Source organism: Leopardus geoffroyi, chromosome D2 (assembly GCF_018350155.1).
Source record: "Leopardus geoffroyi isolate Oge1 chromosome D2, O.geoffroyi_Oge1_pat1.0, whole genome shotgun sequence".
NCBI lineage: Eukaryota > Metazoa > Chordata > Mammalia > Carnivora > Felidae > Leopardus > Leopardus geoffroyi.
Genome location: NC_059334.1, coordinates 52,346,476 through 52,372,017, shown reverse-complemented (window position 1 = coordinate 52,372,017; position 25,542 = coordinate 52,346,476). Strand labels below are relative to the sequence as shown.

Genomic DNA, 25,542 nt, shown 5'->3' with positions numbered 1-25,542 from the left:
CACCACTTGCAACTGCTTCTCCTGTCTAAGCTGGTGTGGTTTTCTGTTTTCCCTTAACGTTGCTAGAAGTTTATTGATTGTATCAGCCTCTTCAAGGGACCTGCTATTGGGTTAATGTCTCACTCATACTGTTTCTATCTTTTCTGATTTAGTTCTTTATTGATGCTTTTCTCCTTTTCTCTTTATTTTTCTTTGTCCCACCCGCCCCCAACTGAAATTTTAATTTATTTGTCAAATCAACTAATTTTATCTTTTGGCAATAAAAATATTTCGAACTATAAATTTCCCCACAAATACTCTTTGCCTATATTCCAGACGATCGGATATATAATGTTTCACTATTGGGGTTTTCCTAGACATTATTACAGACTAAATTTCTTCCTTCACCCAAAGGAAGTTATTTTTCGGTACTATATTTTAAAATTCCAAGAATATTTGTAATTTTTTTGAAGACAAAAAAAAAAAAAGGCAAATAAAGGAATCATCTAAGGTTACGCAGCCATTAAGTGTCAGATTTAGGATGAGAACAGAGACTGACTGACTCCTGGGCCAATCAATGAGGAAATATTTTGTCCACATCTAGCAGCATAGTTTGAGCTTAGGAGTTTCTGGAAAGTCTCACTAATTGGGGAAGCATTTGAAATGGAAAATCATAATGTTTTGAGTCAGACAGACATGAGTTCAAATTCTGCCTTGGTTCCTGTGTGACCTCGGGCAAACTTCCAGACTTCTCTGAGTTTCAATTTTCGTCTCGATTTTTATGTCGTTGTTGTAAAGATTGAATGTGAAATGTATATGTCTCATACATCATAAGTGTCCATAAATATTTATCTCTGTTCCTTCATTTAATATTCTGTAGGCGCTTAGAGTACTGGATAGCTGGTTTAGAAAATTAAAAAAGTTTTTTTTCCCCCTTATTAGGAAGTATTCATGCAGAGAAATTAAAAACACATGAGCAAAAAGACAAAAGTAAAATTATACATAATCCCAGAGATAACTACTATTAAAAAAGTGCAATATAATCTTTCAGAACATAACACACACATACACAGGCACATACATATTCACACACATACGTACACTCATAACCAAAATTTGGATTATACCACAGAACTAATTCGCAGTCATTTTTTTCTTCCCTTTCACAGTGAATGTATGATGACCACCACTGCTCCTTGGTTTTGTTTCATTTGGTGAATGAACCACTTGGTAGTTGCAGGCAGGCAGGCTAAGGCTCTGTGTAGTTGGGTGTGGAAAGGTGGGCCTAGGCTGATGGGAACATGGTGGTAGGTGGGGGTTCAAAAGCTGTTTCTCCAAGGCCTACACACGGGAGTCTTGCCAGCCAGAGTGTGAAAGGGTTTGCGTGAATCAGGACAATAGGCCACGATTAACGATGAAACTACCCAAGCAGGGTAAGTAGTTTTCTGGTTCACTCCACTGATTTGATGACTGTTTCACCTGTCCAGTCAAGTCAACAAGTCAGGTAGGATTTTATCTGAGTTTACTGACCCAGCACTGTGCTAGGTGCTAGGTGCTAGGTGGGGACACGAGAAATATCTTCCGTTCTCAAGCTGCTGATATGCACGTACTGACCCACACAACAGTTTGAAAACATGAAGCACCACCTGAGGAATGAAGATAGGTGGGGTGGTGTGAAAAAGAGTGAGATGTGCCTTCAAGCTAGCTTTTTTGTTTGGGGGAGGGAGGGAATGATGGTTCAGGGAAAGGTTCAGCCGGGGACAGAAAATTCGAGTCTGGGAGGCTATGGAGGACAGGAGACTGTGGAGTTGATTTGGGGTAGAGCTGAGGGAGGACTTGGCTGGAGAGGATCAGGAAGTGTACTTCAGAAGCACTAGGCTGAGCAGGGATGGGACTGAGTAGGGTGTTCAGTAAAGGAGGATCCTCTTGGAAGCTGGTTTTGGGGAATATGCAAAATAGAAGTGGAATGCATGTTAGACTCTGGAGTTGGAAGGTGGTCAGATAAGCACCAGATATATCTCCGACATTTGATGGCGAGGCACGTTAAAAACAGAATTTTATAAAGATTAACTGTAGGAGCCTTAGGATAAATGGGGAAAGAGTGAGCCTACAGTCAGGGAGGCCAGTTAGATGTCAAGGTTGAGTGTCTAAACCAAGGAGGAGCCTGTAGGACTGGAGTAGAAAGAAGGGTGAAATTGGGAGATAAAACATAAAGGTGAAGCTTGCTGATAGGAGGTTGAAGAGAAAGAAGAGTCAAAATGAGACCAATGTTTACCAGTCAAGTCAATCAGGAGAGTAAGAGAGAAAGAGACGAATAGGGAAGGCAAATTGAGAGGTGGGCTATCTACAAGTGGAAACACAGTACAAGACTGTGCTTCTGGAGAAATTCTACTGAAATAATTCTTTTTTTTCTCTTTTGTGATGTGTGTGTGTGTGTGTATGTGTGTGTGTGTGTGTGTGTGTTCATACACATAGAAAAAAACAAGTTTTGTTGCTGGAAAACCCAGCAGCTAAACTTGATGGGGACTAATGCTCCTATTGTATGTATACCCATGGGTGCAGTCACAATATCTAAATGGTATGAAAACATTGAGTTGCATAATTGCTATGAAAATCCTGGAGAAGTTTTTGTTTTTTTTGCTATAATACATATTTTAATGCTTCATAAATATTTAAAATTACATCTGCTTTGTATGTTTGTAAAGAATAACCAAGAGGTGTATGGAGTGGAAGATCAGCCTCCAGCTGAATATAATAGTAACTCAGTAAACAAGTGTTAAATCAACAAATTAGTAAGGCTTGTTGCAAATAAGCTACAGAAAACAATGTTTTTAAAAGTTTCATGCATTGGATGGGGTAAAAGAACCAAGGGCCACGCTTATATAGGCTGAGCTGAAATGGAAGAGGCCATTGACTACTGTAAAATTTTATAAATTTTAGAAACATATCTATAAAAATCTTAAAATATAAATGTCCAAGATTGAAAGGAAGGGAAATCATTCGTTATAGGAAATGAGGATGAAATGAAAAGCTGAAAGCAGTAAGCAGGATTAGGTGACTCATGGGGTGATGAGACCTCTCATGGATTTCCATGTGCATGAGTTCAGTAGACATGCCTCAGGCCTATTCAAGGAGAGGAGCCAAAAACTAACCCCACTTTATAAAGCCTAGAATTTAAAAGGGTTGTTATGTGTATGAAAAGGGGATAGAAAAATTCTACTCATAAACCCACCACAGTTGAGGGTGTCCACATTTACATGGAAAGAGAACCCTAATCTAAGAAGTTAACATAAATTGGTGTGGGAAATATGTGCGGCCTTGGTTGAGAATAACATAAAACTACTGTGCTAGGGCACTTGCACGATTCAGGACCCAAAATTAAATAGAAAATGCAAAAATACAAAATTACAAATTACACGAGGAAGCAAATCACTACGAGAGCCAGCGGATGAAGAAATACAAGAATTAGGGGCACCTGGCTGGCTCAGTCGGTGGAGCATGTGACTCTTGATCTCGAGGCTGTAGGTTTTACCCATGTTGATGTAGAGAATCCTTAAAAAGAAAATCCTAAAAAGAAAAAAAGAAATATGAGAATTAGTACTTCAAGAACTGAAGAGTAGAACCATCTACAGGAATATCAAACAGGTATGCTGAAAATTGTTAAAGAAATAAAACCATATGAAGGAAAGAACAGTATGAAAAAAGAGTAGGTGAACTTGAAAAGGAACTAAAGAAATTTCTAGAAATAAAAAGTATAGCCATTGAAAAAAAAAAAAACAAAACCAAAAACTCAGTGAGTTGGTTAAACAACAGATTAGGCACACAGAGAGATGGAATGGTTGAATGAGATGTTCCATTATACGCTTAATAGGAGATATTAGAGAGAAAAGGGAAGAAATAATATTCAAAGAGGAAATGGCTGAAGAATTTTCTAGAATTGAAAGTTACAAATCCATAGATATAAGAACCATAATGAATTCTAAGTGGGATAAAAAATACACTGCATATATATATATAAACATCTCAATATCATTTTAATGCCTCAGAAGCTCTGTGTTTTTATATATGTGTGTATATATATCTATGTATGTCATTGATGTTCAGCAGTGTCATGGGAAAATATTAAAAGTAGAGAAAAAGAGATTATCTACCAAGGAATGGCAATTACACTGACAGCTAACTTCATATCAACAATGAAACCCAAAGATAGTAGATTAATATATTAAAAGTCCTAAGAGAAAAAAACCACAAAAAGCATCAACATAAAAATGCATGCTTAATGAAACTTTCATGAATAAAAGTGAAAGAAAGTCGTTTTCAGACAAATGAAAAAAGAATTTACTACCAACAAACATTAAAGGAGCTTTTAATAATTGTAACTTAGGAGGAAGAAAATTGATCCCGGAGGTAAGTGTGAGGAACAACAGACAAGGGAATGGTGTGCAAGGAGATTGTAAATACGTGGTTAAATCTAAACAAACTATATTATATAATGTTTTATTTTATGGACTACAGTAACAGTTAAAAATTTGTATCATGAAAGTCAGGCCTCATACTGGAAGATCTCTGCGATGCATAATCTATACTAATAATAGTCATCGTACAAACACATAAATGATTATGGGATAAATTCTGAAGCTGTTTCTAGAATAAGAAATATTCTCTTAACATCATTTTAATGCCTCAGAAGCTCTTTGTGTTCTTTAATCTGTGGTTGGCCCTCATGTCTGATAGACCAAAACCTCCAGAAGGCTTCAGAAGCAGGGGATTTAAGATGTTACCACATTACCACCATGGTTCCTCTTGCACCACATCATACGGTTTACTATAGGCCAGGTACTGTGAGTGCTTTACACACATTAATCCATTTAATCTTCCTACAACCCTATCTACGAGGTAGGTAGGTTTGTTAGCTCCATTTACAAATTATTTTCAAGCAGCAATCGAGGCGTGAGGAGAGTAAGTAACTGGTCCAAGGAAACAAAAGTAGTACATAGTAAACCCCAACCCAGGCAGTCTGGCTCCAAAGCACGACTGGTAAACCTAAAGGATTGATGGCTGTGTGGCCATCTGGGTGAACTGATCTTGTATTTGCTCCTGTGAAAGACCACCCTGGTGTTTCTCCCACCCAGCTACCTATCTTCTGTTAATCAGTTATCTACCTTCTTCCATTAATCACCCATAATATTCTCCCCTACATTCTCACAATCTCCTCTCTCTTTTCCTTAAGCATAGGAGATGTGGGCAAGGGGGAAATGGCCAAACTAATGGTTTTGGGGAGGAACACATAAGATCTGAAGCTAGCCAATGAAATGCCATACTTAGTTTGTTTCCAGTGGTCTCCATGGCATTTTAACATTCATTTGACAGAATATCTGTGACCATCCAGACACTGGATATACATTGTTTCATACTGAAAATAATGTGAAAGAAGTTGGTTTTATTTGGTGTCAATATTAACACATAGCTTTTGAAGCTGTATGTATTAGCAGTTTTCCTAAGCACTAGTTTAAGAGTGTAGTGAAAAGAATAGTTTGCTTTTATAATGTATTTTAAACTAATGGTTTTAAGTAATTGCCAAATGTTAAAAAATTGAGCTGAAGCCTGACTGATTGTATAACTTTAATATTTGAAAAATTTTCTTCCAGAAATGAACAACTTAATACAATACAGATTTGTACAAAAAAGACAGACCATTAAAAACTTTTGATCATACAGACAAAAATATGATTAAGCAAAGATTTAAAAAGGACAGGACATTTTGTAAATACTGATAAATACTGTGCAATGCTTTAATTTACTGTGGCGGATATAAAAATCAAGAATTCCTTAACAGATTATATTTAAAAAAGCAACTACATGAATTTTCTAGCTATTTAAATTAATGAAATAGAACAGTAGTGATTTTTTTAAAAAAATGAGGTATTATTACACTGTAAACCAAAAACAGAACATAAATAAATAAAGGCAATGTGTAAGTAAGTGATAAATGGTTACAAATTTCAACTTATTAACAACAGACAACAATAGTTTTCCAGTTATTTATGGACTTTGTCATTTAAAAATTTGGCTTGCTTGTGTACTTATTTAAAAGTGACATAGCTATCGATATACAAGCACATCATTAAACATGCAGACCAAGCCAGCACAATTTTCCCGTCTCTACCAAATAAAAACTGTTTACATTTTATTTAAAACACTTAAGTCTGATTTCTTATACATGATTCTTTTGTGCTTACTAGTAAGCAGTAACCTACATTAAACATCTTACGTTCTATTTCAAGCAGAGTAACCGAGAAGCAGTTTTATTTGCATATGGATAAAAAACAGAGCAAACGAAACAAAACCAACATGCCTTGAACTTTCTTAGGATTTTCCAAGATTTTTAAGAAGAAAAATCCTTGACATAGTATACCCTATGGAAAAGCAGAGTCACTTCCGTCTTAAAGAGAATAGTAAACAAAGTAACTCCTTTTCCTTGAAGATTGGCGAATTGGCTTTCGAACTACAGGAGAATGAGTTAATTCGTTCCTCCACCCGAAAAGAATTCTGCTGGTTGGGTGCAGGAAGCAGAGCAATAAGAAAACAGTGTAACTGAGAAAAAATTGGGGGACAGTATTATTTGCCTGTGAACCATATGCTGGTACTAAATGCTGGCTTCATTATTATTGCAAATACATCTTCAGAGTTTTCTGAAGGAAAGCTATCAAAGTATAATAGAGAAGTCTTGATTTGAAAATATTTGTAACATGCTAATAAAACTGCTTCATTTGCTGTAAATAAAAAGAAAACCATTTACTGTCTCACTTAAAATGTAGTTTCTTTTTACATGCTGCTTTTTTAAGAAACTCCAAAAAGGGAACTTTTGAATTTACTACATTCAGAATCCAGTGAAATACAAACATTTTGGCCAAAATGTTGAACTTTATTTTTACACCAAGCTATATCATTTTGACACAGATGTTATTATTGTATTCACTTTTGTCAAATATCTTATCCTAGCCTTTAGCAAAAATTAGTGTTTCAGTACAACTGGTGATCAAAAATACTAGAAATAAGCCTTGTATGTCAAAGTATGTATAAAAACAGTTCTTTTCTTTTGTGCTTGTAATTGACTTAATTTATCAACAATTAGTTAGATCTGATTTCCTTTCTAATATTCTGACCCTTAAGAAGAAATGATCATTATACAAATATTACAGAATACTCTAACTAGTTTACTGCCAACGTGCATGCAGACTAACGTTACTTAAAAGAACATAACCTCGAACCCAATGGTCTGAAAATAGTTAACACTCCTGTACAGTCATCTTTATTGATTTGTAAAAGCTGTATACACATCTAAAACCCTGAATTTACTTTGTAAAAATAAATCTTTTAGCAATAAATGGCACTATCAAAATCCCATTATTCTCAGGCTAGTATGTAGTTATTTACATGCTTTTCAGCAACAGTTGAAAAGAATCTTATAGGACCAAAGCCAGTATATCAAAAAACCCTGTAAACTGCATTTATACTGCTGTTTGTTGTTGCCCTCAGGTGTATGAAAATATGGCTACATGCCTTACATGAATGAGAATGTAGCTATGTGCGTTGCTACGTGTGCTGGCAGCACGCAATCTGCCACTGGGCTCCGCTATGGGGTCAACGCGTGCTTCACTGTGCTTTGCTTTCCCAGTGGAACACCTGTGAGAAGCTACTTACGGAGAATCATAAAGTGCTATAAAAAAGAGGGGCCGGACCCACACCTGTCTCTGCCGTCTGGTCTCTTCCTTACTCGAGCGATTTCTGTGTTTTTAGAAAATCGTGCCTCCCCCATTGAACACACTTCATACTCGATTTAAAAAAAAAAAAATCAGTATTTTAAAGTTGGCGAGCTTTGTCAAGGTGTTGTGAGACAGAGACATGAAAAGGTTAAAGGCACAATAAGAGGGAAGTGAATGCTACATATAAAATATATTTCAAGTCTTCTAGGTTACTCAAGTCCAAAACCTTCTGAATTTGAAATTCCAATGATCAATTTCTGCTTCAGGTCCTTTTTGCTCTTGTAGGGGGGAAGGCAAAGTTGATTGAAGCAGGTGTGGGCCACAGGCAACCTAGGGGAAAAAATGTATTTTAAAGATACTAAGTCTCAAAATACATACAGGATAGCTGCTAAACTACTTTCAAACAGGGCAATTCAAATCTATTTCACTACGGTAGGAGGCGGCTCATCAATCCCTTCGCTGAACAGATACTTACAGAGTACTACTACCTATCGGCACCAGTCTAGACACTGAGGCAGCCTCTGAAGACAAGGCAGTCAATGTCCCCGTGCTCCTGGGAAACTTTCATCCTAGAGGCATTATGTTTGGAGTCAGACTGAATTTGAATGCTGTCTCCCCGACTACTGGCCGTGGGACCTTGTTCCAGTAGCTTCATGACTCCAAATCTTAGTGTCCTTGCCACCATGACAGGGTAAGCCATCCAAGTGGGTTGTTTAAAAGATTTAAACAGGCAGGATGGTAGACAATATAACTGTTACTATAATTTCAGTCTTGACCGTCAAAAAGTAATAAAAAGATCACTCCTGGATACTTGATATCTGCACTCTCCATGCCCCTGCCCTCAGCGCAGCACCCCCCCCCCAACCCCCCCTCATCCTCTCCTCCATGACACTGTGTATCTATCTTCACCCTAGAGGCTACGGATTTCTTAGGCCTTTCCTTCAGTCTTTATGAACATCACAGCATCACAAAGGTTGTCAGAGAAGTCCGTGAATAAAAATAGGGAATGTACCAGGGAAAAGGAGAACATTTTAAAAGAAGTTTATATTATTAGAAACTAAACTTTGACAGCCCTCTGTACTGAAAGACTTAAAATTGTTATAGTCAGTTTGCATTTACTGAGTGCTTGGTCTATGATAAGCATTGTGCCAAGTGCTTTTATATGCAGTGTTTAAGACTCAAAGCAATCTAAAAAACAGATTTTTGTTATCCTCAATTTACCGATGAGGAAAACTAAACATGGGAATATACGAGTTAAGTAATCTGTCCCAGGTTGTAGAGCCGGTGAAGTCACACACCCGAAAATCAAATTCAGATCAGTCTGACTTTACACCAATATTGTTACCATGTAAAAATTTAACATTCTTATTTAACAAAAACCTAGTGGGTCTATGACAGTGATGTATACATCTTTGACGGTCACTTATATTTAATCTTTGTGAATGTCTTACTGCAAATCCTAGAGTTGTGGAAGATTCATGCCTAAGCCATGGGGACTCATAAAATAATCCCTGAAATAATAATAGGAAAAGTTTAGATGTAATGTCACCTTTGTATTAAATTACATAACTCAGATTACCTTTTTTTTTTTTTTTCCAACGTTTATTTATTTTTGGGACAGAGAGAGACAGAGCATGAACGGGGGAGGGGCAGAGAGAGAGGGAGACACAGAATCCGAAACAGGCTCCAGGCTCTGAGCCATCAGCCCAGAGCCCGATGCGGGGCTCGAACTCACGGACCGCGAGATCGTGACCTGGCTGAAGTCGGACGCTTAACCGACTGCGCCACCCAGGCGCCCCTTTTTTTTTTTTAACTTTGAGAGAGAGAGAGAGAAAGCGAGCTGGGGAGGGCAGAGAAAGGGGGAGAAAGAATCCCAAGCAGTCAGCACAGAGCCCAATGCACGGCTTGAACTCATGAAACATGAGATCATGATCTGAGCTGAAATCAAGAGTTGGACGCTTAACTGACTGAGCCACCCAGGCACCCCTCACCTTAATATTTTTTAATAAAAAAACCTTTAAATAAAAATGAACATTACACATATTCTACTAAAAGCCAGTTAGATTTTAAAAGGGACTACAAAGCAGTTGACTTAGCATTGTAAAAAAGGCAATAGGTTATCAGTCAGCGTTGGCAAGTCTCAAAAATTAACAGAGAACTTTAAAGCACACTCTCTCATTTCAGGCTTGTTTTTACTCCCAAGATTTTTCTATGAAAATGACTTCAGATTGAAAGACTCCTTTAAGTCCAAGCATATTATTATTAGCAAAACTTACAGATTAAAAATAAAATTACAATCTGGAAAGTTACCAGTTAGTAGAAGTTTCATTCTTTGAGATTTTAAAGTTCAAGTCAGCCATTCCTCCTACAGGCACTCTGTCACTTCCTGTAGTAAAATGTAGCAACTTCTTTTGAAGATCAAGAGGAAATCCAAGCACAACATCCCAAAAATATCTAAAGAACACCAAAGGAAATTTACATAAAATGTCTTGTCAGAAATCCTGCAGGTCAGAGTAAAGTAACATAAAGTAAACTCTGAGGATAAAAATTCCCTTAAACATACATAATATTTCTTAATGTGAGATTGACAAATGACAAGCCTCTATGTATGACTTATTTCTAACATTATTATAAAAGCAACATTTTTATGTTTTTTTTTGTTTTTTTTTTAAATTTTTTTTTCAACGTTTATTTATTTTTGGGACAGAGAGAGACAGAGCATGAACGGGGGAGGGGCAGAGAGAGAGGGAGACACAGAATCGGAAACAGGCTCCAGGCTCTGAGCCATCAGCCCAGAGCCTGACACGGGGCTTGAACTCACGGACCGCGAGATCGTGACCTGGCTGAAGTCGGACGCTTAACCGACTGTGCCACCCAGGCGCCCCTAAAAGCAACATTTTTATAAAATTATAAAAGTAGTCCAACAGGGTATAGTACAAAAGCCATTTCTCTATTATATAACTTACAATTCTTATTTCTTCAGTACAGTGCTATCAAAATTCTACTTATAAGTATAGCATCCCTAAAATTCTAGAACCAAAGTCATTTTTTAAAATTTAAAATCTATCCTTTTATTTATTTTTTAATTTTTTTAAATTTTATTTTTTAAATTTACATCCAAATTAGTCAGCATGTAGTGCAACAATGATTTCAGGAGTACATTCCTTAATGCCCTTTACCCATTTAGCCCATCCCCCCTCCCACAACCCCTCCAGTAACCCTCTGTTTGTTCTCCATATTTAAGAGTCTCTTATATTTTGTCCCCCTTCCTGCCTTTATATTATTTTTGCTTCCATTCCCTTAAGTTCATCTTTTTTATATCTTAAATTCCACATATCAATGAAGTCATATGATATTTGTCTTTCTCTAATTTCGCTTAGCAGAATACCCTCCAGTTTAATCCACATAGTTGCAAATGGCAAGATTTCATTCCTTCTGATTGCCGAGTAATACTCCATTGTGTGTGTGTGCGTGTGTGTGTGCGTGTGTGTGTGTGTGTGTGTATACTACTTCTTCTTTATCCATTCATCCATGAATGGACATTTGGGCTCTTTCCATACTTTGGATACTGTTGATAGTGCTGCTATAAACATTGGCGTGCAGGTGTCCCTCCAGAACAGCACACCTGTATCCCTTGGATAAATACCTAGTAGTGCCATGCTGGGTTGTAGGATAGTTCTATTTTTAATTTTTTGAGGAACCTCCATACTGTTTTCCAGAGTGGCTGCACCCACTTGCATTCCCACCCACAATGCAAGAGATCCTCTTTCTCCGCATCCTTGCCAACATCTGTTGCTACCTGAGTTGTTAATGTTAGCCATTCTGACAGGTGTAAGGTGGTATCTCCTTGTAGTTTTGATTTATATTTCACTGATGATGAGTGAGTGATGTTGAGCATTTTTCATGTGTTGGTTGGCCATCTGGATATCTTTGGAGAAGTGTCTATTCATGTCTTTTGCCCATTTCTTCACTGGATTATTTGTTTTTTAGGTGTTGAGTTTGATAAGTTCTTTATAGATTTTGGATACTAACCCTTTGTCTGATATGTCGTTTGCAAATATCTTCTCCCATTCTGTCAGTTGCCTTTTAGTTTTGCTGTTTCCTTCGCTGTGCAGAAGCTTTTTATTTTGATGAGGTCCCAATAGTTCATTTTTACTTTGGTTTCCCTTATCTCCAGAGACATGTTGAGTAAGAAGTTGCTGCGGGCAAGATCAAAGAGGTTTTTGCCTGCTTTCTCCTCGAGGATTTTGATGGCTTCCTGTCTTACATTGACGTCTTTCATCCATTTTGAGTTTATTTTTCTGAATGGTGTAAGAAAGTGGCCCAAGGTTCATTTTTCTGCATGTCGCTGTCCAGTTTTCCCAGCACTACTTGCTGAAGAGACTCTATATTCCAGTGGATATTCTTTCCTGCTTTGTCAAAAAATAGTTGGCCGTACGTGTATGGTCCATTTCTGGGTTCTCTATTCTGTTCCATTGATCTGAATGTCTGTTTTTGTGCCAGAACCATACTGTCTTGATGATTACAACTTTGTAATACAGCTTGAAGCCCAGGATTGTGATGCCTCCAGCTTTGGTTTTCTTTCTCAAGATTGCTTTGGCTATTCGGGGTCTTTTCTGGTTCCATACAAATTTTAGGATTGTTTGTTCTAGCTCTGGGAAGAATGCTGCTGGTGTTATTTTGATAGGGATTGCATTGAATATGTAGATTGCTTTGGGTAGCATTGACATTTTAACAATATTTGTTCTTCCTATCCAGGAGCATGGAATATTTTTCCCTTTTTTTGTGTCTTCTTCAATTTCTTTCACAAGTTTTCTATAGTTTTCAGCGTATAGATTTTTCACCTCTTTGGTTAGATTTATTCCTAGGTATTTTATGTTTTGTGGTGCAATTGTAAATAGGATCGATTCCTTGATTTCTCTTTCTGTTGTTTCATTGTTGGTGTATAGGAATGCAACTGATTTCTGTGCATTGATTTTATATCCTGCAAGTTTGCTGAATTCATGAATCAGTTCTAGCAGTTTTTTGGTAGAATCTTTTGATTGGTAGAGTATCATGTCATCTGTGAAGAGTGAAAGTTTGACCTCCTCCTGGCTGATTTGGATGCCTTTTATTTCTTTGTGTTATCTGATTGCTGAGGCTAAGACTTCCAATACTATGTTGAATAACAGTGGCAAGAATGGACATCCCAGTCTTGTTCCTGACCTTAGGGGGAAAGCTCTCAGTTTTTCCCCATTGAGGATGATACTAGTGTTGGGTCTTTCACACATGGCTTTTATGATCTTGAAATATGATCCTTCTGTCCCTACTTTCTTGAGGGTTTTTAGCAAGAAAGGATGTTGTATTTTGTCAAATGCTTTCTCTGCATCTATTGAGAGGATCAGATGGTTCTCGTCCTTTCTTTTATTGATGTGATGAATCACGTTGATGGTTTTGCAGATATTGAACCAGCCCTGCATCCCAGGTATAAATCCCAGTTGGTCATGGTGAATAATTTTTAAAAATGTATTGTTGGATCCAGTTGGCTAGTATCTTGTTGAGGATTTTTGCATCCATGTTCATCAGGGAAATTGGTCTATAGTTCTCCTTTTTAGTGGGTCTCTGTCTGGTTTTGGAATCAAGGTAATGCTGGCTTCATAGAAAGAATTTGGAAGTTTTCCTTCCATTTCTATTTTTTAGAACAGCTTCAAGAGAATTGGTGTTAACTCTCTCTTAAATGTTTGGTAGAATTCCCCTGGAAAGCCATCTGGCCCCAGACTCTTATTTTTTGGGAGATTTTGATTACTAATTCGATTTCTTTACTGGTTATGGGTCTGTTCAAATTTTCTATGTCTTCCTACTTCAGTTTTGGTGGTGTATATGTTTCTAGGAATTTGTCCATTTCTTCCAGATTGCCCATTTTATTGGTGTATAATTGCTCTAATATTCTCTTATTATTGTTTTTATTTCTGCTGTGTTGGTTGTGATCTCTCTTCTTTCATTCTTGATTTTATTTATTTGGGTCCTTTCCTTTTTCTTTTTGATCAAACTGGCTAGTGGTTTATCAATTTTGTTAATTCTTTCAAAGAACCAGCTTCTGGTTTCATTGATCTGTTCTACTATTTTTTTGGTTTTGATAGCATTAATTTCTGCTCTAATTTTTATTATTTCTTGTCTCCTGCTGGTTTTGGGTTTTATTTGCTGTTCTCAGTTCTTTAAGGCATAAGGTTAGGTTGTGTATCTGAGATATTTTTTCCTTCTTTAGGAAGGTCTGGATTGCTATATACTTCCCTCTTATGATGGCCTGTCCTGCGTCCCAGAGGTTTTGGTTTGTGGTGTTACCATTTTCATTGGCGTCCATGAACTTTTTAATTTCCTCTTTAACTTCTTGGTTAGCCCATTCATTCTTTAGGGGGATGTTCTTTAGTCTCCAAGTATTTGTTACCTTTCCATATTTTTTCTTGTGGTTGATTTAGAGTTTCATAGCGTTGTGATCTGAAAATATGCATGGCATGATCTCGATCTTTTTGTACTTGTTGATGGCTGTTTTGTGTCCCAGTATGTGGTCTATTCTGGAGAAATATCCACGTGCACTGGAGAAGAATGTATATTCCGCTGCTTTAGGATAAAATGCTCTCAATATATCTGTTAAGTCCATCTGGTCCAGGGTGTCATTCAAAGCCATTGTTACCTTGTTGATTTTTGATTAGATGATCTGTCTATTGCTGTGAGTGGAGGGTTGAAGTCCGCTACTATTATGGTATTACTACAATGAGTTTCTTTATGTTTATGATTAATTGATTTATATATTTGGGTGCTTCCACATTTGGCACATAAATATTTACATTGTTATTTACAATGTAATATTTACATTGTTAGGTCTTCTTGGTGGATAGACCCCCTTAATTATGATATAATGCCCTTTATCTCTTGATACAGTCTTCACTTTAAGTCTAGATTGTTGGGGCGCCTGGGTGGCTCAGTAGGTTGGGCGTCCGACTTTGGCTCAGGTCATGATCTCACGGTCTGTGGGTTCAAGCCCCGCGTCGGGCTCGGTGCTGACAGCTCAGAGCCTGGAGCCTGTTTCAGATTCTGTGTCTCCCTCTTTCTCTGACCCTCCCCTGTTCATGCTCTCTCTCTCTCTGTCTCAAAAATAAATAAATGTTAAAAAAAAAATTAAAAAAAAAAGTCTAGATTGTCGGATATAAGTATGGCTTTTCCAGCTTTCTTTTGCTGATCATTAGCATGATAGGTGGTTCTCCATCCCCTTACTTTCAATCTGAAGGTGTCTTTAGGTCTAAAGTGGGTCTCTTGTAAACAGCTTATAGATGGATCTTGTTTTCTTATCCATTCTATTACCCTGTGTCTTTTGATTGGAGCATTTAGTCCATTGATGTTTAGAGTTAATACTGAAAGATATGAATTTATTGCCATTATGTCGCTTGTAGAGCTGGAGTTTCTGGTGGTGTTCTCTGGTCCTTTCCAATCTTTGTTGCTTTTGGTCTTTATTTATTGTTTTTTATTTTTATTTTTTCATCTTTTCTCCCCTCAGAGAGTCCCCCTTAAAATTTCTTGCAGGGCTGGTTTAGTGGTCACGAACTCCTTTAATTTTTGTTTGTCTGGGAAACCTTTTATCTCTCCTTCTATTTTGAATGACAGCCTTGCTGGATAAAGAATTCTTGGCTGCATATTTTTCTGATTCAGCACATTGAATATATCCTGCCACTCCTTTCTGGCCTGCACATAACCCTTCTACCCCTATTTCTCTCTCTTCCTCTTCTAGGACCCTTATGATTCTGATGTCGTTCCTTTTTAATGAGTCACTGATTTCTCTAATTCTTAAATCGTGCTATTTTGCCTTAATCTCCCTCTTTTTTTCTGCTTCATTATTCTCCATAAGTTTGTCCTCTGTATCACTGATTCTCTGTTCTGCCTCATCCGTCCTTGCCACTGTGGCCTCCATTCGAGATTGCAGCTCAGTTATACCACTTTTTATTTCATCCTGACTAGCTTTTACTTCTTTTATCTCTGCATAAAGGGATTCTAATCTATTTTCGACTCCAGCTAGTATTCTTATTATTGTGATTCTAAATTCTGGTTCAGACACCTTTCTTGTATCTGTGTTGTTTAAGTCCCTGGCTGTTGTTTCTTCCTGCTCTTTCTTTTGGGGTGAATTCCTTCGTTTCATCATTTTGAAGGGAGAAAAGGGATTAATGAGGTAGAAAAATTAAAATAAAAAATTGAAATTAAAACAATATTAAAATTAAAAAATTAAAAACAAGCACACACACACACACAAAATCAAATAAATGATGCTAGATCCTAGGTGTGTTTTGGTCTGGGTGTTCAAAGTGGCTTGATAGACTAGAGAAAAAAGGGGGGAAAAAAGAAAAATTGTTTGAATATTTGAAAAAAATGAATACACTGAAGTAGACTAAAATGAAATGATTGCAGTAAAATAGAATTTGAAAAAATTTACACAAAAGTAAAAAATACAGTAGAAAAAAATTAAAGAAAAATATTTTTAATAAAAATTGAAAATAGAAATGAATTTTCTCTTTTTCTGTATTCAAGAAAAAAGAGAAACAAAAAAGAGAAAAAAGAAAAAAAAAAACAAAGAAAATTGGACAGACTGGCTAACAGACTGAAATACGACTTAAATTACTTCATTTTCCACTAGAAGTCAAACTATGAAGTGCTTTATAGTCCATAAACTAAGCAGCAGTGAGACTTGTGTTCTTGAAGAGCGAGGTTGGCCCAGTTGGGTGTGGCTTAGTATAATGGTTCTGTTCTCCACTAGATGGCGCTGCTTAGCTTACTGGGGTGGATTGTTATGGCGCTTGTAGGTGCGTATACACCGGAGTGGTGAAAATTGCATCACCCAGCTACCCAGTCTCTACTATTGGAACTCTGTTCTCCTCAATCAGCAACTGTGCACCTGTCCTTTGTCCTCGGCTTCCGTCCACTCCCTGCTTTTACACAGTCCATGACCAAGCCCCAGGCAGCACCTCCCTCCCGAGTTTTGTCTCAGATGTGGCTGTTTTTCCTGGCCCCTTTCATCTGAGGGACTGTGGCTTTGACCCGTTCAGCCCCTATGTGGAGGGTCTCACCGAGCAATGGCCGGGTGCTGGCCGCACCCAGGAGTGCTTGCGGGACTGTGCTGCTGCAGATGCCCAGAGACTGTGACCAGGTGCCAGCCCGCCCCAGAAAAAGTTTGAGAAATAGTGTAGCAGCAGCATTTCAAGGATTATGAGAAATCACAACACACATCTGGCACCAGGCTTCACCCTTAATGACCTTGTTCCAGCACCAGTGAATGTGGCTGTTCTCTGGGGTCTGCTGGGACCAGATGGCCTCACATCCTCTACCAAATGTCCTTCCAGCAGTGGAACTGGTTATCCCCATGTGGCCTGAGAACCTCCCAGACCCCACTCTGCTCCTGGGGATTCGCCCTTCCCAACAGAGCACCTCCAGGTATCAGCTGTGGAGTTTCAGACTCTGTGCTCCCTGTTTATAGTCTTAATGGAATTTAAACTTTCTCCTTTCTCCCTTTTTAGTTCAGTCCCTGTGGCTGTTTCCAATTTTCCACTTTCTCTCCAGCTGCTTTCAGCGGGAGGTACTTTTCCCATATTCTCTCCCATGGTCTCCGCCCTCTCTCTGCATGCAAAAGCAGCTCCCTGTCCTCCGCGGCTTCTCTTTCCCCAAGTTCATCTCTCTGTGCCATGTACCTGCTGAATTCTGTGGTTCAGGCTGTGCAGATTGTTGTGTTAATCCTCAGATCAGTTTTCTAGGTGTGAAGGATGGTTTAGTGTTGGTCTGGCTGTATTTCATAGATGTGAGACACACAAAAAACCTCCATGCTGTTCTGCCATCTTGGGTCCTCCCCAAAGTCATTTTTTTTTAAAAGTAAAGTCTCTAGGGGGTGCCTGGGTGGCTCAGTAGGCTAAGCATCCTACTCTTGATTTCAGCTTAGGTCATGGTCTCATTGTTTGTGAGTTCGAGCCCCAAGTTGGGCTCTGTGCTGATAGCTTGGAGCCTGCTTAGGATTCTTTCTCTCTCTCTCTCTCTCTCTCTGCCCCTCCCCTGTGCTCACTCATGCTCTCTCTCCCTCTCTCTCAAAATAAATAAATAAACTTAAAAAAAGAGTACATTTTCTATAGTTTTTTTTTTTTTTTAAAGATTTTTTTTTCCCAACATTTATTTATTTTTGGGACAGAGAGAGACAGAGCATGAACGGGGGAGGGGCAGAGAGAGAGGGAGACACAGAATCAGAAACAGGCTCAGGCTCTGAGCCATCAGCCCAGAGCAGGCCTGACGCGGGGCTCGAACTCACGGACCGCGAGATCGTGACCTGGCTGAAGTCGGACGCTTAACCGACTGCGCCACCCAGGCGCCCCCATTTTCTATAGTTTTATAGAAACTTACTTAGATCACTTTCTCCCAAGTGGATTGCTAAGTGACTTCATATTTAATAGTCTCACCTTACTTTCTAAAGATAAAATAAGGTAGGGTGGGACTCTACAATATTTGAGCTAACTTAACTTGATTCGAAGACTGTGAATTTGACAAATAAGTCACATTCTCTTTCATTCCCTCTCTGCAATCTCACTTTCAGAAGGAAATGAGCTCACCGTATAGTTAAGTCTGTTTTCGCGTAGCCATCATACTGAGTGCTTCTCTGCAGAGCGTGCATATCCAGCTCAGGACTTCCACAGACCAGAATTTCAACCTCTTCTGGACGAAGCAGCTGCCGACAGTCATTTCCCCAAAATAATAATAAAAAGTGATGATTAAAAAAGTGAAATTGGAACTATCTTCCCTGAATCAAATTACAAAACACGTCTTCTAGTAAATCAAGCCATTTTTGTTAAGGAAAAATCTCCATTTTTATTTTTCTACCGAGGTTAAGATATTTTTGCTTCTGAAAGTTTATAAATCTTGTCAAACTATTAGGCTCTCCCTTTTGCAAATAGTAATTAGCTGTTTGCCAGAAAAACAAGCAGATGACTAAGCATGAATCCAAATTACAATTCTCCCCCCACAGCCTGCTTGAAACTCTGAGTTACTCCAGCCTCCTCCCGATACCCCACGCACCTTCTAGGTGCATGCAGAATTTGGGTACTTGGGTTACAGTCTGTCTCATGTCGCCTACTTGTTTTTTCACCCATATAAGTTGTCTCCCACCTAAAGAGATTAAAACTTAAGAATAGAGACCATGCTACGCCATTTCATTCTTATTTTCCCTCCTTCCACCCCCACAACTACCAGTGCGTCACAGCCAAAATTCACTTAGAACTCAATAAAGTGCTCCATTTTCAAAGGTGTTTTTAACAACAAGTATGTGACAAAGGTTACTCTAAAACAAGCTCTCTTCTATAAAAATAACTCAAATGGAAGACCTTACTCCAAACCCTCATAATGAAACCGAGGGGAGATACAAGTGGCATGATGGAGTGCACCCTACGTAGCTTGGGTGGAGAGCAGTGCTTCTTTAGAAAGCTATGCTTTTATCTTAGGGTATTTCCGACACAGTGTTCTATATAGCAGCTGACCCATATTCACATAGCTAAGGCAAGCCAAACCAACGAGAGTTCATCATGATTCTGAAGACAAACTATTTCCTATGGGTAAATGATAACTCCAAGCTGCAGCCAGAAGCAGTTTCAATATGTTCCTTAATCAGAAGAAGTTGTGGCTTTCGCCCAGGAGCTTATGTGTTGACTCCGTTAAGACCTTGAGCCTATGGGATCTCTTCATCTACTCTTGAGGAAAATTCTTAAAGCCCCAAAAGAGACAGTATAAGACACAGCACAAGGAAAGAAAAATAGAGTTGACTGGCCTTTTTTCCTATTAGAAAATTAAGGCTGAAATGAGAAAACTCTTTTTATTTCTAGCTCTACCTTTAAAAAGTAGAAATTATTTTCTATTTTAGAAGCTTATCTATTAAAATACTTAAGGACTTATTTGTCAATATTATAGTATTACAAAACCTAATTTAAAGCCTAAGTTAGTTTTAAACTCACCATCAGGGCATTTGAAGCACACACACTATGAAATCCATAATAAAATGCAGCAAACTGCTTATAGATGGATTTGTTGAGAAGAAAGTCAACATAAAGCTGTACATATTCTGGAAAGCAATTTTACATCTGTTAAACAGTAAAAGTAAATGGTAAACATTAATGCATTTTAATTAAGAAATGGTGTCTAACTTACCTTTCCTATTTTGATTGGTAACTGGAATTTTATCACCACCTGGCTTTAAATTATAGGACTTAATTATTCCAAATTCTTCTTGAAAAACCTGATGGGAGATTCCAACACACGATATTTACTGCTATGGTTAATTTAATAGTAGGATTCAGTGAACTGGTCTGTGACATTTAAGAACAGTTTTCTTCCTGGTTTTAAATATAGAAACTACAGGGACAAATCCTCTCTGTTGAATACAGTTAAACACCTAACAGCTGTTCATAAACTTGTGTGGCCATTTAGATAATACACAGGTCTTTGGAGCTTTTGGAGCTATGTGGATTACTCTGATTTCCATCTCCCAATTATTGTTAGGGGAATGGAAATGAGACCATTTTGGTCTGAACCATTAGTTCCTGCTTCTAACTTTTTTCTTGTAAATATTTAGTCATTTTTGAGAGGTGGTGGCGGGGGGGGGGAGGAGGGGGAAGAGATGAGAGGGGAAGTGGCAGAGAGAGAGGGACAGAGGATCTCAAGCGGGCTCTGTGCTAACAGCAGCAACAGCAAGACTAATGTGGGGCTTGAACTCACAAACCGTGACATCATGACCCAAGACGAAGTTAGATGCTCAACTAACTGAGCCACCCAAGTGCCCCATGCTCCTATCTTCTTGTATGAAGCTAAAATAGAGGCTTATTTTTATTTTTGTTTGAGAGAAAGAGAGAGCATGCGTGCACAAGACAGGGAGGGGCAAAGAGAGAGGGAGAGAGAGAATCCCAAGCAGGCTCTGCACCACCAGCCCAGAGCCCGACCTCATGAACCATGAGGTCATGACCTGACCCGAAACCAAGAGCTGGACGCTTAACTAACAGGGTCACCCAGGCTTCCCGTTTGTTTCTTTTAGTTTTTATAAGGAGAGGCTTATTTTTAGAAGCTGAAAACTGTGAAAAAGTAACTGAGTCAAGGAAATATGACAGTTGCCTAGCAGAGTCATAGGAATTTCTTTAGGCACTCTCTTGACTGCTCATCTACAGGTGTCTACTTCACTGTCTCTGCTTTATCGAGTTAAGATCCTTTATGACAAGGAATGGTGTGTACTGACTAATCCTTGTTCATCTTTTCTAATGATAGGTGTTAAATAACAAATGGCATTTTTTCATATATGAAATACATGGTTAACAGAAAGCTATTTGCCTTTAATAGTACCTGGAATGTTGAATAGAAATCTTCTTCAACATTGCCTTCATATGATAGGAGTTCACTTAACCCATGGGCCAACTCCTGTAAAAAGAAATCTGTTACCCTTGTTTTTAAATCAAATAACGTTACCTAAAATAGTTAAGCACGTCTACTTCAGTTAACTTACATGTGAGTAGAGTCAATACACTCCAATTTTGAACTAAAGGTAATATTTGGGATATATTTTCCAGGGAATGAAATGTTTGTTAGTGATTTCTACGACATAAAAGGCTTGGAAAAACTCACTAGAAAAAGTCATATAAGAGGAAAACATCCAGTTGAGATGATGGAGGCATGACTCTGGGATCTGTTCTTAGGTAGCAAGAGTGCAGTTTCCATACTAAATCACTGCTTTCTTCAACATTACTACTTACGAATTTGTAGTATTTAAAAAATCTGCTGTATTAGGATTCATCTTTTAAGCATAAATACACACAGTTCATATATGTTAAGTGGTTCCTACATTTGTTACAGTGCTCTCCTCTCCCCCCAAAAAGTGAGAACAGTGGAAGAAATAGTTTCCTGTAACTCATGTTATCCATGAACAAATATTTACAAACAGAAAAATTAATGCATTATTAAAAAATTTTTCACGTTTTATGAAAAACATTATAGCTTAATTTATTTTAAATTATTAGAAGAAAAGGTAAACAACAGAATAGTTAGATTTTACATACATAATACATTTTCCATTCCATTAAAGTCAGAAAATTTTATACAAATCTAGGCTGGCACAGATTTGGTATGCTTGTCATCCTTCAATTATTAATAAAAATTATGGATGCTGAAAATTATAATTGGGAGTTTGAAATTTGTAAGAACTCCAGGGACTAGTAGGTGAACCCAAGGGAAAGGACTTCTCATCTTTCAGAGGTGAAACTTTTAATGACAAAGTTAATAGGTCATGATGTTATATATTCAGATCTGTTTTATTTAGGACTACAGGCCCTTTATTTCCAGACTTTGTAGTTTCAAACCCCTATTTTTGTGGAGAATTTTTTTTTTTTTACCTGTACTATCAGTCTTAGACTCTTAACTATAATATACTATTTCTAAAATATTAGTTACCCACATAAACTTTTTATGATTTTGTAAACGTGTAATTAAAGAAAGAGTGTGTGAAGATACTGAATACTATTTTTATACACCATTTGAATACCCTGGTCTTGTTTAATACAACATATTCGGGAGTGACTTAAGCAGAAGAGATATTACAGTTGCTGATTCAAGGTTATTCTGGAGTCTCTTCTATTCTCATCTAACACTCTCAAATGTAATTTTCACAAGACTGTGTTGGGAAGATTTCTTATTGTTGCCACTGGACAATTTTAGTGCTTTGTCTAAGGCAACAGTTGAGTATTACTGCACTTATTACTGTATTTATTAACAGCACACGCTAGGCTCCATCGTTGAATATTTCACTTACTTTCTGTACTTTTCATCCTGTGTTCACATATACTGTCCTTAAATTAAGAAACCTGTCCACTTCTACATGTTTCTCTTTGCTTTCCTGTTACTCTTCTTAGAAACATACAGTGTACAAATGGGTAAACAAAGATTTGAATAAAAAAGCATTAAAAATTTTTATGGATATATTTACCCCATGTGAAATGGAAATTAGGTAGCAACTTTTAATAGGTGCTATTAATAAATAATCCATTCATAAAAGTTAAAAAATTACCCACATTCCACTACTCTAACACAGCAGTTTTTCTACATCCTTTTAATCTTGATTAATGCATGTATAGAAACTTAATTTCTTCTACAGCTGATCTCCTGGTATACGCAGAATCTTGATTCATTAAAGAGCCAACATAAGAATATGAAATTAGTGCAGTGAAATCTTCAGCTCCATAATATAAAACAATGTTTTGGTATGGTTATTCATAAAATATCCATTATTATTGACAACAACAACAATAAAATTGGACCTAAATAAGCCAAATTTGAATAACTTTAATCATAAAATTAGGCAATTTATTGGCCAAAACCAGTAATAAAATGAGAAGACTGGTAACAAATTTGACAAAAACTGGATATGTGCGACAAAAAAAATCACAAAAATCTAAAATGAGACAGTAACTCAGATATCAGTCTACTCCCAACATTTTACAAATAAAAAATTAAGTGAATCATCCAGAGTCATAGCTAGTGTGTTACAGATACAAGACCATAAAAGGGAGACCTTTCAGTTTCTTATTAACTTGGGTAAACTCTCATATCATACTTTTTCTAACTACTAAGTCTAATAAAAATGTGGTTTTATGCTCTTAATTGAAAATATCCCAAACTAACTTCCAAAAATGTGCCTGGTATCAACCCACTGAGGAATATGAAGAGTAGTTTTCTAACCAAACACGTGTTCTGGACGCGTTTCTCAACTTTCACAGGAAGGTGCCAACCCTGCACCAAACTCATCGGGCCATTAAAACACCGGGGTATTTACATAGGAATACTTAGCAACAGAGATTCTCCACATCTAGGCTATTTGCCAAAGACTTTACTGAGAATTTTCTGCTGACCAATAGTTATGAAAACTCAGCTGTAAAAAACATGATCATAGGGGTTTGTCAGAAGGATATGGATAGTATCCACTCCTCTACTAAATTTTAATCTTGGATTAAATCTGATGATCAGAAATCTAATTTCTGAATTGAGGAATGTTATAAGAGACAGTACCATGAAATTCATTTGTTGTCTTCATTTTAGAGACATTTTTGCAGATACTATTAATGATACTGCACAGTATCATCTTAATAAGAATCCACAGAAGTAATCAAGTACCAAGAACTTTATTATCCCATGTAATCCTCCATATATAAGTTTTGCTATCCCATTGTTCACATAAGGAAACTAGAGTTCAGAAAGATTAAACAACCTATCCAAGGTCACAGGACTATAAGTGGCAGAGCTCACTTCAAAGCCTGTTCCACTATGCTGCAAGAGCTTAGGGGTGCTGCAAAGTGGGTGATGTGTCTCTGAGGAAGGAGAAAGACGAAAAAGGAGATGGGTTCCAAAGGTAGAGAGAAACCATATTTAAAAATAAGAATAGCATTAGAAGGAGAAAGGCTTCAGGTAGAAGAGAGATGATTTAGCATTAAGGAATAAGATGCTAATGACTTTATACTTACAGGCATAATTTGACATAAGTCGTCAGTGGTCACACTGCAGATGCCTACTGGTGTATTCTGATCACTAGGAATGATGGGAGGGCTCAACAGTTTCTTGTAACAGCAGGGGGGGAAACGAATATCCAAGGTAATGCTGTTATAAACAGCTAGTCCCATAAGCTATGCATACTGAATGTTAAGCATTAACATAAAATCCATGACAACAAATGAGTTTTGAATTATGCATCAGTATATTTCTTGCACAGTTTTTTCAGATCTAACACCAACTTTAATTAATCCCACATACTTCCTTTCCTTTATTTTCCATAATATAATTCCTTGATTACCAAAAGTCATGTGAAAAGAGGGAAGGGTTCAGGTGACAGTATTTGATGATTTCCCTAGAAAAAATCATCTAAGATCACAGTAGATAACAACTGCAGACATTTCATAAATTGTTTAACATACAAGGAAACATTTTCTAAATTTAAACAATTTTGGTGATAAGTAGCAGCAATTTATTCAGAACTTGATGCAGAACACACTACTAATTCTGGTGATCATTTTGCTATTTTAAAACTAACTACAGACTATGTAAAGACAGCTGAACTGAATAAACCATATGGATACACGCACACACGCACACACATGCTACTGGTAAGCTAATAAGATGATCAGTCTCCTACAGAAATAGTTGAAAGGGCTTTATTACCTGGAGTTTACTCAAAGTACTGAAGTTAAAAAGCTATAGATGTTATATATCTAAACCCTGCCCCACTATATATTATTACTTATATGGCAGAATTTAACCTATCCATTTGCTGAAAGAGGGTTTTAAAATTTTTTTTTCAATGTTTATTTATTCATTTTTGAGAGAGAGAGAGAGAGAGCGCGCGCGAGCATGCGCACAAGCAGGGGAAGGACCAAGATAGAGACACAGGATCAAAGCAGGCTCCAGGCTCTGGACAGTCAGCACAGGCCCCAACTTGGGGTTTGAACCCACAAAAAGAGGGGTTTTAAATGTCATATTTCAACGGTCAAATAAAGACTATATCAAGTTATTAAGGAAATCATTAATTTTATAGGCTCAAAAGGAAATCTAAACATATGAGCTGGCTAAATTACTGAAAATAATTTTTAGAAATTGGAAGGGGCACCTGGGTGGGTCAGTCGGTTAAGCATCTGACTCTTGATTTCAGCTCAGGTCATGATCTCACAGTTGTGAGATCGAGCCCCAAGTTGGGCTCTGCACTGAGCATGGAGCCTGCTTAAGATTC

The 25,542-nt window shown here is 37.5% G+C and overlaps 1 protein-coding gene across 3 annotated transcripts in view; it reads right to left on the bottom strand.

Moving 5' to 3' along the window:
- Positions 1–5,588: 5,588 nt before the first annotated feature.
- HECTD2 (HECT domain E3 ubiquitin protein ligase 2) overlaps positions 5,589–25,542 on the bottom strand; it is a 79,206-nt gene continuing 59,252 nt past the window's right edge. The window contains exons 15-21 of one of the 3 annotated variants that reach the window (XM_045438188.1): positions 24,287–24,445; positions 21,123–21,197; positions 19,941–20,028; positions 19,748–19,854; positions 18,356–18,471; positions 10,056–10,199; positions 5,589–8,075 (exon numbers count right to left, since the gene is read on the bottom strand). In XM_045438188.1, coding sequence (XP_045294144.1) covers positions 7,955–8,075; positions 10,056–10,199; positions 18,356–18,471; positions 19,748–19,854; positions 19,941–20,028; positions 21,123–21,197; positions 24,287–24,445 — 810 coding nt within the window. In that variant the 3' untranslated portion in view covers positions 5,589–7,954. Of the gene's footprint in view, positions 8,076–10,055; positions 10,200–18,355; positions 18,472–19,747; positions 19,855–19,940; positions 20,029–21,122; positions 21,198–24,286; positions 24,455–24,764; positions 25,314–25,542 lie in introns of those variants that run through there. The other 2 variants (XM_045438190.1, XM_045438189.1) reach the window with 2 other exon arrangements.